Here is an 18,376-nt window from a genome sequence, read left to right as displayed (position 1 = left end):
GAGTGGCATCTTCCTGTGTGAGGGAGCGGGCCTCCCAACCATGATCTTAAGAGTTGGGGAGACTGCTTCTGGGCTCTTCCCAACTTTGGACCTTTCACCTCACACTGTTTAGAAATCACTGAGTGCGTCCTTCCTGCTGTCTCACACACTCGTTTCCACCTTCACCACAACACAGGTGTTTAACAAAGATTCGGGAGAGGTTCCCTGTTGTCAGCAGCTCTTTGGGATTGGGAAGTACCAAGGGCTGAGTTGAAATTGTCAACATCTTATATGGAATTTTGGGTCTGGCTAGTTTTCACCTGTGCTAGTCTCATTCATGTGTACCTTCAATATTCATCTACTCCTGGAGATAGAAAACCACATACCTTGAAGTTCTTGGCATATGATGGACACTCAATAAGTAGTTGGAACTAAACAAGAAACTCACAAACCCAAGTGGGAGAACAATTAGAAACCCATTAAGTATAATAGGTATAATGTGCAACGGGAGCAAAGTGAACACAGACCAAATTCTTTGGTGGGGCAGTAGAGGAGCAGAGGGAGAATTCCAAAGTGGGGTATAGGGGACTATGCCAAACTCCATAAAGAAGTTAAGAAAGAATATAGGGTCTCAGCTTTGATGAATGGTCTCGGTCCTATGTTTGTAACTACTAAACATGAGGCATGTGGGCTAAATGGTGGCATGGGGTGGGAGACAGCATAGCAGTGGACTGATGTAGGGCAGGAAAAGGAGGAAACAGACTCACTAATCAAGTAGAATTGGATAGAAGAGAAGGATGCAGACTTCTTGCATTAACTTTCTATACTTGTTGAAATTTTACCTTGGCCAAAGGTATATAACATCTCACACAAATGGAAATAGACCAAAAACGTGTTGATCCTTGCTAGCAATTTAAGTGCAAATGAAAGGAAGCTGCTAAATTAACATACACTGGTGCTGGGGAAACTGGTACAGTGGGTTAATAAAGCCCTTTAGAGAGCAACCTCAACAGGGCAGTTTAGAATAAAATGTGACAGGTTGTAAAGGCACCAGCACGCACCTGAAACGAGCTTGGTTTTCTTTGGTATAGACAAAAAGTGGAAGGGAACATACAAAAATGAAAGAAAGCTTTTTATGTTAGGGAGATAAGACTTTAGGTAATTTGTTTTTTGCAAAAATTCTTTTTTTTTTTTTTACAAGATCCCATCCTTGGAGTAGCCTTCTTTAGCTGCATCTGATTTGCCCAATCCCTTGTTTACTCCCTTCTGCCTTTCTTCAGAACCCATCCCGTGGATATTTTGCATCACTGATGTTTCTCAGTGTTGCTGGAGAAAACTACACTTGGACTGATTTACAGAAAAAAGTAATATGAGTTACCCAGCCTCATGGGGCCCCTCTCTGTTGCTTACCTCTAAGAATTTTGTCATCTTCCCTATTGAGTCTTTCCTAAGGTTTTCACTCCCTTCAAACCCCATTCTGACTCTGGAACTCGCACTCTAAGCACCTCGAGACTGCAGTATGCTCCATATCCCTATCATTCTACCTCTGCATCTAGTTTCTACCCCATGTATCCGTGTGGCTCCCATTGCCCTGGTGAGGCAATGTGGGACACTTTCCTTCAGTGTCCCACCATAGGTTTGAAATCTATGATAAGAGTAGAATGTAATAAATTTTCAGTTTGTTGTCGTGTAAGCATACAGTACAAGACACTTGACTCTTGTGTTGTAGATTTTATTCAGTCATGACCGGGAAACATGAAACTTAAAAATATCCACATACAAGTCATTACATGCATTTAAATTATTTCCTAGCCTTTGTTTTGAGATGTAAGAATGATGAAAATCTTATGTCTCTCCAATATGTAGGCACACTGCTACTTGAGCATGACAAAACTCAAACTTGGTCTCAAAAGCCATATTTGACCATTAATAAATAATAAAACAATCTTAGATAGTTTCCCTCTCATCGTGGAATCTTGGTTTTTAAAGAATGATTCCAGTATCCTTTCCTTTGCCATACCAAGATATTCCTGAAAAGAGTAAAAAATGCATGAGCACTTTAGATGTGACACCAGCCTTTATTTTCTGGGGGATGGAGATAGAGAGTTTTTTAAGAAAATAAAATTAGAGGAGTTTTTTTCCAAAATATTTTAAACTGGTAGTTTCCCAACAAAAACAGGTAACTTGCCTTCTGTTACACTACCCAGTTTCTTGCATAGATGGTGTATTGAGTTGAACTACTTAGTGTTTAAGTACACCTATGTATGTCGGTGAAAGATAAACTCTGTGATTGCAAGGAAATACAGTATATACCTACTGCTTTGTTGAGGTGTAATTGAGACAATAAACTGCACATTTCAAATGTACAATTTGATAAATTTTGACATGTATACATCTGTGAAACCATTATCACAATCAAGATAAAATTTATTCTTCCATCTTTTATAAGCCCTTCCCAGCCCCCTCCCCACAACCTCCTTACATTTCCAGACTCCCATCCCTAAGCAACTATTGATACTGATCTGCTTTCTGTTACTGTAGATTAATTTGCATTTCCTAGAATTTTATATAAATTGAATAATTCAATAGGTACTCTTATCATTTGGCTTCTTTCAATCTAATTAATAAAATTAATGAAACAACATGGAAATTCATGTTGTGTGTATCAGTCGTTCATTCCTTTTTGTAGCTGAGTAGTATTTCATATGGCTATACTAACATTTATTTACCATTCCCCTGTTGATGGGCAGTTGAGTTATTTTCAGTTTTTGGATACACAAATAAAGCTGCTATGAACATTTATGTACAAATCTTTGTATGGACATATGTTTTCATTTCTATTGGGTAAATAACTAGGAATGAAATGGCTGGATTATATGGTAGATGTATGTTTAACTTTTTAAGAAACTGCCAAACGATTTTCCAAAGCGGTGGTCGTCCCAGTTTACATCCCCACCAGCAATGTATGAGGATTGCAGTTCCTCCACATTATTGCCAACACTTAGTATTGGTCAGTTTTTTTAATAGTAGCCAATTCTAATAGGTGGGTAATATGATTTTCATTTGTATTTCCATAATGACCAGTGATGAACATCTTTTCCTGGGCCTATTTGCGATCTATACATCTCTTTTTGGTAAAGTTTCTGTTCAAATTGTTTGTTCCTCCTATCCCCTGACCCCTCTGAAAACTTGCTATTGGGCTTCGAGAGTTCGTTATTCTGGATCCAAGTTCTTTATCAGATGTGTTTTGCCGATACTTTCTCTCAGTCTGTGGCTTGTCTTTTTCTTAACAGTGTCTTTTGAAGAACAAAATTTAAATTTTGATCAAGGGCAGTTTATTAAAATTTTCTTTTATGTATTATCCTTTTGGTGTCATATTTAAGAAATCTTTGCTTAACCCAAGGTCACAACTGTTTTCCTCTGTGTTTTAGTCCAGAAGGTTTATAGTTTTCAGTTTTATATTAGGTCTATGGTCTATTTTGAATTAATTATTTGCATATGGTGTGCAATATGAATTGAAATTTTTTTTGCGTTTGAATATCCAGTGCTTCCAGGACTATTAGTTGAAGACTGTCCTTTCTCCACTAAACTCCCTTTGCACCTTTGTTGAAATTAGTTGTGCATATATGTATTGACCTATTTCTGGACTCTGTTCTATTGATCTATTTGTCCATTTTTATGTCACTACCATACTGTCTTGATTACTATAGCTTTATGATAAGTTTTGAAATCAGGTAGTGTTTGTTCTCCAACTTAGTTCTTCTTTATCAAGTTATTTTGGCTATTCGAAGTCCTTTGCATTTCCATATGACCTTTAAAATGCTTGTTAATTTCTACAAAAATTCTGGGATTTTGATTGTGATTGTATTGATGGGAAAAATTGACATCTGAACAATATTGAGTTATCCAATCCATCAGCAAGGCATATCTCTCCATTTGTTTAGGTCTTCTTTAATTTCTCAGCAATATTTTATAGTTTTCAGTATACAGATTTTTCATATCTGTAGTCAGATTATTTCTAAGTGCTATATTTTTATTGTAAATTATATTGTTTTAAAATTTCTATTTCTGATTATTCATTGCTAGTACAGTGAAATACAATTGATTTTTGTATACTGACCTTGTATCATAACCATGACCATGTACACGTTACTTTATTAAATTCACTTACTAGTTCTAGTAGCTTTTTTATAGATTTCATTGGAGTCTCTATATAGGCAATCCTACCTGTGAATAAAAACAGTTTTCTTGCTTTCCAATCTGTATGCTCTTTATTTATATTTCTTGCATTATTGCACTAGCTAGGACATCCAGTACAATGTTGAATAAAAGTGGTGAGAACAGACATGTCTTGTTCCTGATCTTGAAGGAAAAGTATTGTTTTGTTTTGTTTTTTACCATTAAGAATGAGATTAGAGGTAGGTTTTTTCAGATGCCCTCTATAACCCTCTATAAAGCTGAGAAAGTTTCCTTCTATTCCTAGTTTGCTGAGAGATTTTTTTTTTAAAAGCAGGAATGGATGTTTGATTTTGTCAAATGCCTTTTCTGCATTTATTGAAATGCTCATATGTTTTAAATTTTTTTTAGTTTCACAATGTGGTGAATTACAGTAATTGTTTTTTTCTGAATGTTAAACCAAACTTGCATTCTTGGCTTTAAAAAGGAAAGAGGTTACTGGGGCGGCCTGATGGCTCAGTTGGTTAGAGCGCGAGCTCTCAACAAGGTTGCCGTTCAATTCCCCCATGGGATGGTGGGCTGCACCCCCACCCCCTGCAACTAAAGATTGAAAACGGCAACAGGACTTGGAGCTGAGCTGCGCCCTCCACAACTAGATTGAAGGACAATGACTTGGAGCTGATGGGCCCTGGAGAAACCACTGTTCCCCAATGTTCCCCAATTAAAAAAAAAATGTTTTACAAAAAGAAAAGAGGTTATACAATTTGGAGGTGATACAGTAAAGATGGAATTTCCTTCTCGGAATTCACCCAAGCAAAAGTGAAAATGAGAAACAGAAATGTAAATACCGTATCTGATGACCAGGAGAGAGCAGAAATCCCAAACAATGAAATACACCTTGCATGGTTTCATATAGGCTGCATTGTTTCATATAGGCTGAAAAAAGCAGTGGAATCACTGCTTGGTACAACTCACTTTGGAAATTATGGGGCAATATTTACCAAAGTTGTACGTTTACATATCCAACAATTTCACTTAAAGAGAAATTAGTGCATCTGTCTACCAAAAGACTTGCACAAGAATATTCAAAGAAGTTTTATTCATAGTAGCCAAAACTTGGAAACAAATCAAATGTCCATCAACAGGAGAGTGAATAAATTGTCTTCCCATACAAAGGGATAGTACACACTAATAAAGGAGAACAAATTATTGATAGATGCAATAATATGGATAAATCTCACAGATGTAACCTTGGAAAAAAACCAGACACTAGAGTACAATTTTGTTCTGTACAATGTCAAGAATAGGCCAATCTATGGTGATAGAAGTCAGTCAGAATGGTGGTTACGTTTTTGGGAGGTATTGATTGGAAAAGGGCATAATGGAATTTTTTGGGATGATATAAAAGTTCTATATCTTGATCTGGGTGGTAGTTACATACACACACACATACATAAAAATTCATTGACCTGTACTCAAGATTTGTGTATTTTACTAGTATGTAAAATGTGTGTGGGAATTATATGTCAATGAAACGGGAACCAGAATGGGTTTTTTTCAGGAATGGTTTAATGTTAAGACACTTAAAAATGTAATTCACTGTATAAACAGAATAAAGCATAATAACCAAATTGTCCTCGTAGTAAATGCAGAAAAAAACAATTTTATCATTCAACATCCATTTATAAGCAAGACTGTTAGCAAACTAGGAATGGAAAGGAATTTCCTTAACTGGATAAAGGTTAACTACCAAAACCCTACAGGAATCTACATACTTCCTTAACAGCGCAACCTCAGAAGCAGTTCCTTTTAGATCAGGATCAAGTCAAAGGTGCCTATGAACAGCAATTCCATATCCCATTGTCTGGGAACCCACCTTGCACAGGCAGAAGAGAAACATGAATGGAGGCCCTATCTGAGAATATCTGGCTTTTAGATCCCTGAGGTGCCCTTCCGTTTAGAGGGCTGCACAACTTTCATATATGTTGCAAATGTTACAAGTATGCAGTTTCACATATCAATTAAAAAAATTGTTTTTTAGTTAGACATTTGAAGACACTGCCAGAAAATATAGTAGAGGCAACAGATCTTAAATCAAGTTCTTTTATTTTTAAGATGGAAAACATTTGAAAGGTAAGGAAGCGGCTTAAAGGAAGCAAGATGCATAATATAGATGGAGATGTTCAACAGAAAAAAACAAAACAAAAATGTTGTCCAAAGTTGTTTGTATCCAAAAAGACAGCTCTTTACCCCAGGAGGAATGGAGTGATAGACTAGGGCTGCTGGGCTGGGAGTCCGAGACACTGAAGCCGGCCAGACTTCAGCCTACGCACCCAATTCAACCAGCCTTCCTTCCCCAGGGTTCTCAGGAGCTCTGATCTCCATGCCTCTGGGTTTCTGGCTGGAGGACCCAGACTGGAGATTTGGGGTAAGGGGCGAGGACTCCACAAAGCTGCTACTGTAATGACTGGGCCAGAGATGCCCCTCCCTGCCACCAGGATCCACTCTTGCCATCAGGGCCTGTGTCCCGGGCTTTGGGATACCTCTCCCCTCCTCTCCCTTCCCACACCCGATCCAAGCCGGACTCTTCGTTACCGAAGCTGGAGATCTCCGCCCGGGGCGCGCCCTGCACCGTTGGTCGCAGGGTCTGCAAGCTGCGGTTCCTGGGCTGTGGATTTTCCAGGAGGACGAGCTGCCTGTGTGGGTTCCCGCAGCCCTCCGATCCCCGGCTAAGCTTCGGAGTTCCTTCCCAGCCCCCATGATCCTCGACGCCCTCTAACCGTTGCCCTGGTCCCTCTTGCGCGCAGCTGGGCCCAGGCGCAATGCCCCGCACCCTGCACCTGCTCCTGGGGTTGACTTCCCGCGCAGCGCAGGCCGCCTCCTCCTCCCCCCAGGACCCGGTCTCCCCCTTCTGCGCTGTGGCCCTGACTGTTGAGTGAGGAGAGCCGCTCCCTTCACCACCCAGCTGGTGCAGAGCCACCCCCGTTCCCCTGCGCACACGGCTCTGAGAGAGAGCACCTCCTCCTTCCAGGGTTCCCTCTCCTCCCCACAGGCTGGCCCCTGACAATTGTGTCTGAAGTGTGCCCCATCCTCAGGAGCCCCCGACACCGCCGTCTCGGCCCCTCCCGCGTTCTGGCTGCTCCTACGTATTGCTCCACGTTCCTTGGGGCAGAGGAAAGTCCTACCTGTCGCTCCTGCTCCTGCGGGCCCCCAGGACCTGTGTATGCCCTTGTGGAGCCCCTTCTCTGCTTTCTTACATGCAAGGCCCCTTGTGGTGGGTCTGATTATTTTTCTGGCCAAGCCACACCGGTCACTGGATCTACCTCTACCCCCCCCAGGGCAGGCGGTGGGGGTGTGGGGGAGGAGCACAGACCAAGGTAACGACCCAAGCGCCCAGGTCACTCAGGCCAATGGAACAGCTGTCCTTTCTTGGCTCAAACCGCAAAGGCTTAGAACGCCTACATTCTAACATGTTCTTCTCCCGGGCTTGCATTTTTAAACGTTTTAACTATAAATGGTTGACTTGGTCTACATTTAAAGGAATTTCAGGACTGAATGTTCACGACATGTTTCTTTTGTCTCTGCAAGGTCCCTCAATTTATTCCCTTTTATCTATATACTCTACTCCCATTTGCCTGCCCCTAGAGTTGGCCATTCCATTCTGTTTCTTTTGTTTCTATGTGCTCTTGGCCAAAAAAAAAAAAAGTATTGTTTTGCGGGCATGGCATACATTTTAAATTTGTGTTAAAAGAATTGTATTATTTCTCATTCAGTTTCTTTTCAGTCAATGCTAGGATTTCAAGATGAATCTGTACAGCTCCTGCCCGTTCTAACTGCTGCCTCCTCTCCACGGTGCTCACCCACCATGTTTCACTTTTCTCATCTCCTGCCACCACCAATAACAGTGCAATCATCATCCTCAAATGTGTCCTTCTTAAGCAGCACTTCTCCAACGGTGTGCCCATTTATCACCTGGGATATTGTTAAAATGCAGACTCTGATTCTACAGGCCTGGGGTGGGGCTTGGGACTCTGCATTTCTAACCAGCTCCCAGGTGAGGCCTATACTGCTGGTCCTGGGACCACAGGCCCTTTCTGAGCCTCTGTGAGAACTCATTTTGGGTTGCTGGGTCACAGGCCATGGGCGGATTTAATATGGTAAGTATCGCCCACCTGCTCTCCAGTTTGGCTGCACTATCTTACCCCACACCAGAGGAGCAGGAGAGTGGAAGGTATATATTTATGTGGGGAAAGGAAGAAGGCCTTCCGCATTCTCCTGCCCACATCCTGTCCCCCACTGTGTCTGGTCTGGGCCAAAATCTCCTCTTTCCCTTAATTGGAATGGCCCCGAGGCTCCGGACTGCTGTAGCTGGCCAGCAGTGCACAGCTAAGTCAACGGTAGACCCAAGACTGGCATCCAGGCTTTATGTCTGGCACAAGCTTTAAGAACAAGCATGGGTCTTCCGTTCAGTTATCTTTACTACATCGCTTTCCCTTTAGTCGCCTGTTAGGTGGACTAGTACTCAAAGTACCTGGCCTTGCCACTGGCAAGTGGCCAGTGGCTAGACTGAACATGACTTCTCATCTTAAAATGGAATAGTAACATCACAGCTAGTTTGTGGCGTGAGGAGACAGTCCAGGAACTTCACCCACATGCCAGAAGCCCCACAGGAGCCCTAAGACAGTTGTTTTTGCCTGTGTTTTACCCACGAGGAAAATGAAATTCAGGAAGGCTTAGCAATTTCCGCTAAGGCCATGGAGCTAGAAAGTCACAATGCTGGGATTCAAATCCAGCCTCAGCTAATATACCAGAACCCATGCTAACCAGGAGGCTATGCCACCCCCATGTCCTGCCTTGCCCTCACTACCAGGCCATATTTCAGGGATAATCACAAGGAGATGGGAAGGAAGGACTGTATTTGGGGTTTCAGGCCCTGATGCTAAAGGCATCTGACCAGTGGCATGCAGGGTTATGAAACTCAACAGCAAATGGGTTTTGTCAAAAATAAACTCGGGTTCTAGGGGCTGGTCCCTAGGACTTGAGTACTTAAGTGGCAGGAGAGGGGGACTGTGGGTCTAAGGTTTTATTTAGGAGGAGGGTTTTTAGGGTTAGATGTACAGTGGGGTTAGGACTGGGTGGCAGTTGGAAGGGTCATGAATTAGGTGGGTGTCAGCATGCAATAGGAGTGGGTAGGTCTTAGCTGTGAGTAAAGCTGTCTATCCTGTGACTTACTTAGTAATAGCTGATCACTCGCTGTTTTGTTTAAAGGGTCAGCAGATGTGCAAACAGCTAGTGCCCTGGGCATTGAGGATGCCGCCTTCCAAGACCCTCCTGATGCTGTGAGGTCCATTTTGGAAACCATGGGCTATGCTTTTCCCTCTCCCACAGCTGTGCAAGCATCTCCTGGCACCAGGCCCCAGTCCCAAGCATTTCACAATCAGAAGAGTTTGACATCTACATATTTTGAGATTTCATGACACAAAACCTTTTACATCTTGTCCACACCCCTCCACCCTCTGTTTACCAATGTAATTATATCCATGACAGAGCATTTCTCTGAATGCCTTAAGAAACTTCTTGATCTCTCTATGGCCTGCGGGGTCAAAAGACCTTTGAGTCTACAGAATGTTCTTAGAGTTCAACACAATATCGTACAGGTCTATGGTTTTAACAAAGTATTCCACACATAGATATTGTCTTTGACTCAATCCCACAAGGTTGGACCCACTTAGCACAGGCTCCAAACAATTAATTAGCCAAGGCCACACATTGTGTAGGTGGGTAAAATGGGACTGCTTGTTTGTTTTCCAGAACAGACCTCAGGAAACTTAAAGAGTAGGTACTCTCTGGGAACCTCATTATCCTGTTTGGCCCATTTCCCAGATTTGGGGATGTACACTAAGGTCTCCTGGGGCTTGCGGTCAGTCCTCTGCCAGCTAGGTTTCTGTCAGTGGGCCCTTTCTAGAGCCTGGGCAAGTGGAAAGAGGGGGTTGGTGGGGGGAATGGCAAGTCCAGGGGTACCCAGGTAGAAGTTCTCAATGAGTCTGAAGCTGAGACAGCTGCAAGAAAAAGATGCCGCTAGTTGCTAAGGGGGCCCCAGTGGTGTCACCACACCCACATGGGAGCTGTTGGTGGCTTGGCTAACTATGCCCCCAGTTAAGTCTCTTCCCTGTCCCCTCTCCTCCAAACCCCTGGCCCTCCACACCAAGTACCTGTAGCATGGGCTTGAGGGAGGTGCCCAGAGGTCAGGCCAGTCTACCCTGCCAGCTCCAGCAACAGCACGCATGCCACAACCAGTGCTAGGGACTGGGGGTCTGAGCCTGCTAAGGCAGGAAGGCCCTGGTCCCACTGCCCTCCCTCTCCCCTGGGCCTCAGGCCCTAGGCCAGGGCTCAACAGACACAAGCAGCGGGATGGGGTTGCCCTTCTATTGGTCCAAATCTTGACCTAGGTGAGACATGGAGGTGAGGAGTCCCACGAGGCTTAGCAGCGTGGAAAACAGCAGCAGAAAGGAGGCGGTGAAGAGCAGGGCCGGGAGGGCACTGAGCACCAGCAGCAGGACGGCGGGCAGCAGATGTCGCCACGCTGCAGCCACAACAGGCCACAGGGAACTCAGCAGATGGGAACCCGTGGTGAAGAGCGCATGACACAGCATCAGTGCCAGCAGCAGGTAGAGGATCCCTTCCAGACCACAAAGCACACGCTGCAGTGGTTGCCTCCAGCTGGATGTGGCCCACCACTGGGTCCAGCTCTGGGGCACGTGGGATGCGCACCAGCGCAGCCAACCCTGTCGCGTGACCCAGGCCGACCAGGGCACCGCCCGCTGCGGCCCCTCACCGGCCCCGATGGCATCTGTCTCCACTTGCGACTGCTGCATCATGGCTGGTGCACCTGGGGAGAGGGCCAGGCCAGCTGCAGAAGCAGCCTTGGATATGTCTGGGACCTCAGGGCAGGTGTGGGTGCAGGAGTCAGATGGGCACCAGTGTGGGTGGGGTGGGGCTTTGAGCTGGGGACTGGGTCTTACCTCTGGGCAAAGCCACCTAAGTCATGTTGCTTCTTGCAGCACCCAGGACAGCCTGGCAGCCAGAGATGAGTCCCCTCTTTCATCATCTCCACCCTCCCAGAGGAGCCCCATTGTGACCTGGTCTAGGGTGGGGTCCAGCCAAGAAACCAGCCATTGCAGGGTGCGAGCCTCATCTAAGCCCTTCTCTGTGGACCCTTCAGGCTGGCAGGGGAGCCTGGGGAAAGCATTGTCATGCTTTCTTGTGGGAAGCCCTCTTGGATATCTGTCTGTCCCTGCTGGCTGATAGCCAGTCACACTCTGCTCTCTCGCAAGTCTTTCTCTCTGGACCTTCATTCATTCTTTAGAACCACAGGGGAGGCCAGAATGGCCAACCCCCACCTGCAGGTTCTGAGATGGCTATCACTTCCTGCCCTGGGCAACCTGTGCCTTATCTCACCTTCTATGGCTGCTTTAACATTGTGGGGCTGGAGGTCCCCTGAGGTTCAGGCTGGGGACAACGGGGTACCCTCCCAGCCTGCCCAGCCCAGGATGGAGAAAAGGAGGAATGAGGAAGCACTATGGCCAGTGTATTTCTGGAGGTCACTCAGGCCCAAGGATGGAGGCAGAAAGCCAGGCCAAGCAGGGCCAAAGGCACCCCTCGGGCTCCCAGGCATAGCCCCAGGCCCAGGAGCAGCAGGAGCAGAGCTTCCTGGAGGCGGAGTTGTCCTGTGACTGCCACCATCGGCAGGAGTAGAGCCTCCTGCCATCTTGGACCCTCACCAGCCCCCTGACTCAGGCCCCCTGTGAGAAGTGTGTGCTGTGGCCTGGTAGGATCTGAGGGCCTGTGGAGAGAGAGGGCAGCAGCTGGGCTTTGGGAGATTGACCACTTCCTCACCTGCCCGTGTCTGCCCACCTGCCAGGCTGCTGCCCACTTACCTGTGGAGTAAGTCGAAGGCCAGGAAGCTGACTAGTAGCAGCAGCAGCAGCAAGGCTGGGCCAGCCGTGGAAAAGACTGCCCAAATTGTCAACCCTAGTGCCCCCAGCCCTAGGACACTGTCCAGGAGCTGGGCTGGACTAGGGTCCAAAGAGGACATACATGGACCCACTGGATGACCCGATCCTTCTCCAGCACCCAGGCCCCTGGGAGGGACAGGGAAAGGATAAGCAAGGGCTTTGGGCCTGAGTGAGCAGAGCTGGGTCATGGAGGGAGGTGGAGGTTACAGGAAGGGGCTTTGTTTCCTGGGAGGGAGTATGTGGGTGGGGTGGGAATGTGGGAAGGGGTGGAAATCACTCAAGGGGGAGCTCAGGGAGTGGAGAATGGGGCTCATGGGGAATCTCCCCCTCCCTACACACTCACCCACCTAGCCCTTCTCACCTCCTCCCACTTCGTTCAGCCATTCTGGGCCTGGCAGCTGGGGCATTGTGACCTCTTGCCAGGTGGAGCCCTGAGATAGGGAGTGGCTGCTGCTGGTTCTGGCCTCATAAGCAGCTGGGGCTTAGCCAGAGGAGGTCAGTGATTTCTGAGAACCAAGACTCAATCTCTTGCCTCTGCTAATTCTCTGCCCTAGGGCCCTCCCATGGGGATCTGAGTTGCCAAAAAGGCATCTAACCTCATCACCACATGGGCAGCTGACCAAAGGAGGAAGGGCTGCTTTCTTTTTCCTGCAGGTTCCCAGAGCTGTGTGTTCAGGGACAAGTTATTCAATCTTCCTGTCTAATGCTCTCTTCCCTGAGAGTAGGGTGATGCCTGTGGGATCTTGTGGGGGACTTTTTTTTCAGTATTACAGCCCTGGAATACAGAGATAGACTCTGTCAGGAAGCAAACCTGAGGCTTTCCGGGGCTGGTTTCCCATGTGACCTGCTACATAGGAATGGGGCAAGACAGGGCTATTTAGGTATTCTAAGTAGTACCATGGTTTGTGGGAGGTGTTCCAGATACTGGGATTCCAGAAATGGCATACAGGATGTGAATGTAAGAAGGCTACTACACAGTAACCCACAAACTGGAGGTTAAGGTTAGCCTCTGAGAATGAAATTCAGGAAAATGAACATGGAATGAAGGGATTGGTCATCTGGGAAAGAAACCTACCCCCACTGATAGTCTGTAACTGGGTGATGGTTCCAGAAGTTCCAGCACATCTTAGTTTAGTGCCTTGAGAGGCAAGAATGGAAATGGGTCATAAATGAGAGAACTTAATCCTTGTCCACATATCATACTTTGAAGGAAAACTGATGGGGGCAGGTAGTGAAGACAGTCCTCCACACAGCTGCTAGGAGAGGAGGAGACAGAGTGAGAATCAGGCTGCATATCTATCTCCAGTGGGCCTTGTCCAAAGACTCAAGTTTGACAACGTTGATATCTTTAGTGGTGATGGGCTCAACAGCCCATGAAGCTAATGCCGCTGACCCTTGGGACCATTCTTTGATTGCTTTGCTCTGGCTCTTCCCAAAGCAGTAAAGAAATGCCCACAAAATCTGAGGGAAAATGATTTCCAACCTAGAAACATACATATGTCCAAATGCTTACCAAGTGTGAGGGCAGAATAAAGACATTTTAAACCATACAAGTTCTCAAAATTTTGACCTTGCATACACTCTTTCTTAGAAAGTTACTGGAGGATGTACTTTAGGAAAACAAGTAATTAAAAAAGAAGAGAATATGGGTTTTAAGAAATGAGGCTAAACACAGGAGAGGTATGATGAGAAGGGCCTGGGGTGTCAGCTGTGTTCCCAGGTGGAAAAGCAAGCAACTCATCCTGGAATCAAAAGGTAGATGCTTTTGAATCACTTCATCATCCCCAGGAGGGATGTCTCCAGAAGAAAATAAAATTGATTATCTGCTGTTTTTAGACATATTCAAAATAAATGTTCAGTTTTGTTGGAAACGGAATTGTATTAGCAATTGGTACGTTGAAGACCAAGCAAATGATAAAACAAAGTAATTACTTTCTAATTATTACAAAGAAATATTTACAAAGAAAGAATTACAAAGTAATTATTACACAAAAAGTTGAACAATAATATTTACATGGTCATAATCTAAGCACTGAATATAGACTCCAGTGATTTAGCTCTTTTGGGAAAATGGGAGGAGGGGAAGTGTATGTTTGCGTATTTGGGTATGTATGGATAGAAGGGTGATAAGAAAGCTAAATCCTTAATTCCATATTAGGAAATCCACAGATAATACCTAAACATCAAGAAATAGCAATAGAAGCATAGAAACAGCAATAGAAGCATAGAAGTAAGTACAAGAAAAAATAACAAAAAGCATTTAAAATGGTTGACTTGGGAATGGAGAAGCATAGAAAAGTCTATTACAAGCCTAAATGTGATTTACCTCTAAAATTATATTCTATAGTATTTTGATAAAAATGATTTAGTTAAAAATAAAAAAGCAAATCAATATAGGTTCATATTGTTGATATCAAGAATATACCCTCCCAGGATGAGTGAAATGCCAATTTCCTAATGTTATGTGGACGTACTCTTGTGGCTTGAGATAACATTTCCAGTGACAGCATCAAACACAATCAAACTCAGAAAGCTGTGAATCTTATGCATTTTAAGTGGAGGCTCTAAACCTCCAACTAGAGCTTCTCAACCTTCAATGTGCATATGACTTCCCTGGGATGGAACTGGTCAGAGATTCTGCATTTCTAACAAGCTCCCAGGGGATGCTGATGCAGTTGGTCCTTGGCCACACTTTGAGAAGGAAGGCTCTAAAAGATATTGATGTACAAAAAAGAGACAGCTGGGGGAGGTGATGGTGAGGGGAGGATGGGCATGTGGGAGGTACTTCCCTGTGCATCTAGGTGCCACGGGAGTCTCCATCAATACTCACCTATAATCAATACTCACAATACTCATCATAAGGAGAACACATAGTGGGTCGTGAGTTCTGTCCCAGCACCAGGAACAGGAGGTTAAGACGCACAGACAAGCAGTGGATTCCACTAGTACTTCTCTATTTGTGAAGCCAGACACATAGCCTCTTTTCTTTTCTTGATATTGTTTTATTCCATCCACGGATGTAAGAACAAGTGCACTGTGTTAAGCTGTTTCTCCACCTTTAATTCATCTGGTTAATTTCAGGGCCCCTTGGAACCACAATATTATCTCATTGCATCATCATAGCAACCCTGGGAGGAAGATACTATCCTTCCCATTTTACAGATAAGGAAACAGAGGTTCAAAGGGGTGAAATTACTATCAAAGGATACACAAACAAAATAAATGACGTCAGATGTGAAATTAAGCCAGTGTGGCGCCAAAGTCATCTATCCACTCCACCCCCAACCACTGGACCACACCGGGGAGCGGCAGGATATTCCCAGCCCATTCCTAGTGACTCAGTTGTGCTTTGCAATGTACCTTCACCCTTGTGAGGCCACAAAAGATTCTCCACCTGGCTCCTGGGGCTAGCGATCTGGCTGTGCAAGTACCTACCTGGGGGCAAACCTGCTGCTGCACCCTGGGAGCTGCTACCTCCAGAACCTGCTTCTGGGCTTGGTGGCTTTGCAGCCCCAGGTACCCAATGGTAAGGGCCAAAGGCAATAACCAGGCTGGGAGCACAGAGGGGTGTAAGGGGATGAGGAAGTTATAAAGGGATGTGAGAAGGTGCTGAGAGGTTTCGGGGGGCTTCGAAGGGTGCAAAGAGGTCCTAAAGGCTGCAATAGGGCAGAGAGGCAAGGGGTATAAAGGGATGAGAAGAGGGATGGGAGGGCACAGGGTACAAAAAAGGTATGAACGTCCTGCCAATGCCAGCCCCTAAGGGATTGGTGGAAGGTGGCCAACATGCTCCACCCTGCCAGTCCCTTTAGTCTTCCAGTTCATGGTCTGCCATCTCCTCTCCCACAAAACCTGGTGCTGTTGGGCAGGGTTAATTTCCCTCCAGCCCTGCTTGGTCCCTTCTAACCTTGAATATATTATACACATACTTTTTGAGCACTGACTAGGGACCAGGCACTTTTCTAGGCCCTGAGGTGTAGCTGTGAACCTTTGGGTGCAAAAGCCTCTTCTGGAGGGTTGCTTACCTCCTGCTGTGCGGGGGGAGGGCACAGTAAGCACATAACAAATAAAACAAGATAGTCTCAGATAGTTGTGATTGACTTGAAGACAATACAATAAAACAGGGTGAGAGGATAGAGTATGTGTAGAAAGGATGGGGCTTACCTCCATCAGAATGGTCAGGAAAGGCCCTTGGAAGCAGATGACATGGAAAGGCAATCTAAATAACGATGCAAACGTGGTGAGCCAGTGCAAAGGCCCTGAGGCTGAATGGGGCTGGTGCATTGGAGGAACAGCTAGAATGCCTGTGTGGCTGGAGGGATAAGAGCTAGAGGTGAGTATGGGGAAATGAAGTGGGAAGGGTGTGGGTAGAGAACCTTGTCATGAAGGGCCTTGCAGGTGAGCCCACTAGGGTTTTAAGCCAGGAGGAACTTGACAGGATTTAGCTGCTGTGTGACTTGGAGGGGGTGGGAGTCTCAGGAGGCTGAGATGTCTTAGCCCCCCTACCCTTTCCTCCCCTTCATACCCCTCTGCAAAACTTGGATGAGGTTGGGGGCCAGAGACAGGGAAGTGGCCAGATTGGACTTTGGCGGGAGGCGGCAGCCCACAGGACCTGTTCAGACCAGCTTCTAGCTCCACAGGAGCCTGTCCTGGCCTTCCACCTTCCCCACCCCCCTTGCAAAGCCTTGGCCTGCGGTACCTTCTTCATTCTGCCCCTGATTCGGCCCTGTGCTTTAGGGAGCCTCGGCTTTGGCGCGCCTACCTTGAGTTTTTCTAAGTTCCCCTCAGGCACCTGGGACCTAACGGTCCAGGAGGGTCGCTCCAAGGCAGAAGAGGGACCCTCGAGGGCCCTGTCCGGGTTACTCCCTTATCGGGAGCTCTCTACTCAGAGCGAGTGGGGTGGACCAGATGCTTGAGGAGCTCCAGGCCGCGCGGTGAAATCGCCCGAGTTGGTGGTGGTCTCAGTTCCAGGAGCGTGGGCCAGTATTTCTTTCCAGAGATCCTGAGACATAGGATTGCCAGAATGGCGCTGAGACGCTGACTTTGGGTGATTCAAATTGTTTATATAGATAACGGCCCTGCGAAAAATACTTGCTCCCGGCTCGGCGTCCTTCAGAGGATTCCTGGCCACCTCTGGGCATCGCTTCTCACACGGGGATGGCAGTATCTTCCTGCGAGTTCCTTTCAAGGGCCAAGCATTGGCCAGAGGCGCCTATTGGATGCATTTCCTTTCTTCTGGGGAGGCGACCCCTAGCATGGGGGAGTTAAAGAGGTCTCTAGGGGATGGGTAGGGTCCTGCGCTCTGGCTCTGGAATCCCGGGATGAGTGTAGTCCCGCGGACAGAGACCCAGGGCTGCCGGTCCCGGGAGGAGAATGAGGCAGGGGCGGTAAGAAAGGGTAGAGGGAAGGACGCCCATCAAGCCTGAGCCCATCCACCCAGCCCCAGCCCGCTGGGTATCGGTTGGGGCTTCTCTCCTTGGATTATGTAATACCAGAACGTGGCAGCCGGGTGAGCAAAGGAGGAGGGGAAGGGCGGGAAAGGAGAGAGGGGAGGCGGGGCTGGGGTGGTGGTGGTGGGACGCGCCGCCTCTGGCTGGGCCCCTTGGGCTGTCTGTCAGACAGATTCCTGGAGGGCCAGCCCTCCTCCCGTCCCCCAGCCCACCCCCGCCTCAGTTTCCCCTCATTCTTTCTGTCCTACCCGCCTAGGTAGGCAGCCTCTGGCTCTAGTTGGATGTCCCTCTTGGGTTGTAGTTTCCTCCCCCCGAGTTTCCAGCGTTGCTGTCTTGGCCATGTCAATAGCCGCTCTGAGCCTCAGTTTACCAGTTTGTAAAATGAGGTTGGATTGAGAGGCCACGTGTGAAGAGCCTGGAATAGTGCATGGCACAAAGTAGGTGCCCACTACAGGTCAAAGCTCCTCACTGAAATCGAGGCTGCCGAGGGGCTTTGCGGACTGTGAAGGGCAGCCCAGGAGGGAGGCCAGAGAGGGAGGGGCATGGACGGTGAGTGCGGTGACCTTCGGCAGCCCGTCGGGGGTCCGCCAGGTTAGCTCCGCCCCGCCCTCCCCTCCCGGGTCCGAGGCCGGCGAGCTGGCTGTGGGCGGGCCGGAGGCCTCCGGGGGCGTGCGGCTGCGGCAGGAAGGGGCGGGGGGCTCCGGAGCAGTCGGCAGGAAGAGACGAACCCACCGACCGCCGGGGCCCCGCGCATTCCCA

The 18,376-nt window shown here is 47.0% G+C and overlaps 2 protein-coding genes across 2 annotated transcripts; both read right to left on the bottom strand.

Moving 5' to 3' along the window:
• Positions 1-10,580: 10,580 nt before the first annotated feature.
• On the bottom strand, positions 10,581-11,033 carry TMEM239 (transmembrane protein 239; the record flags this gene model as incomplete). Its single annotated transcript, XM_081034025.1, has 1 exon — positions 10,581-11,033. The coding sequence occupies one exon, from the start codon at positions 11,031-11,033 to the stop codon at positions 10,581-10,583; it is 453 nt and encodes a 150-aa protein (XP_080890151.1).
• Positions 11,034-11,760: 727 nt separating this feature from the next.
• Positions 11,761-12,358, bottom strand: LOC308491022 (uncharacterized protein C20orf141; the record flags this gene model as incomplete). Its single annotated transcript, XM_081033824.1, has 2 exons — positions 11,761-11,998; positions 12,093-12,358. The coding sequence occupies 2 exons, from the start codon at positions 12,356-12,358 to the stop codon at positions 11,761-11,763; spliced, it is 504 nt and encodes a 167-aa protein (XP_080889950.1).
• Positions 12,359-18,376: the final 6,018 nt, after the last annotated feature.

The sequence above is a fragment of the Rhinolophus hipposideros genome (genome assembly GCF_964194185.1).
Source record: "Rhinolophus hipposideros genome assembly, chromosome: 22".
Taxonomy (NCBI): domain Eukaryota; kingdom Metazoa; phylum Chordata; class Mammalia; order Chiroptera; family Rhinolophidae; genus Rhinolophus; species Rhinolophus hipposideros.
The sequence above is the reverse complement of the archived record's forward strand: the minus strand, read 5'-3'. Positions and strand labels throughout refer to the sequence as shown.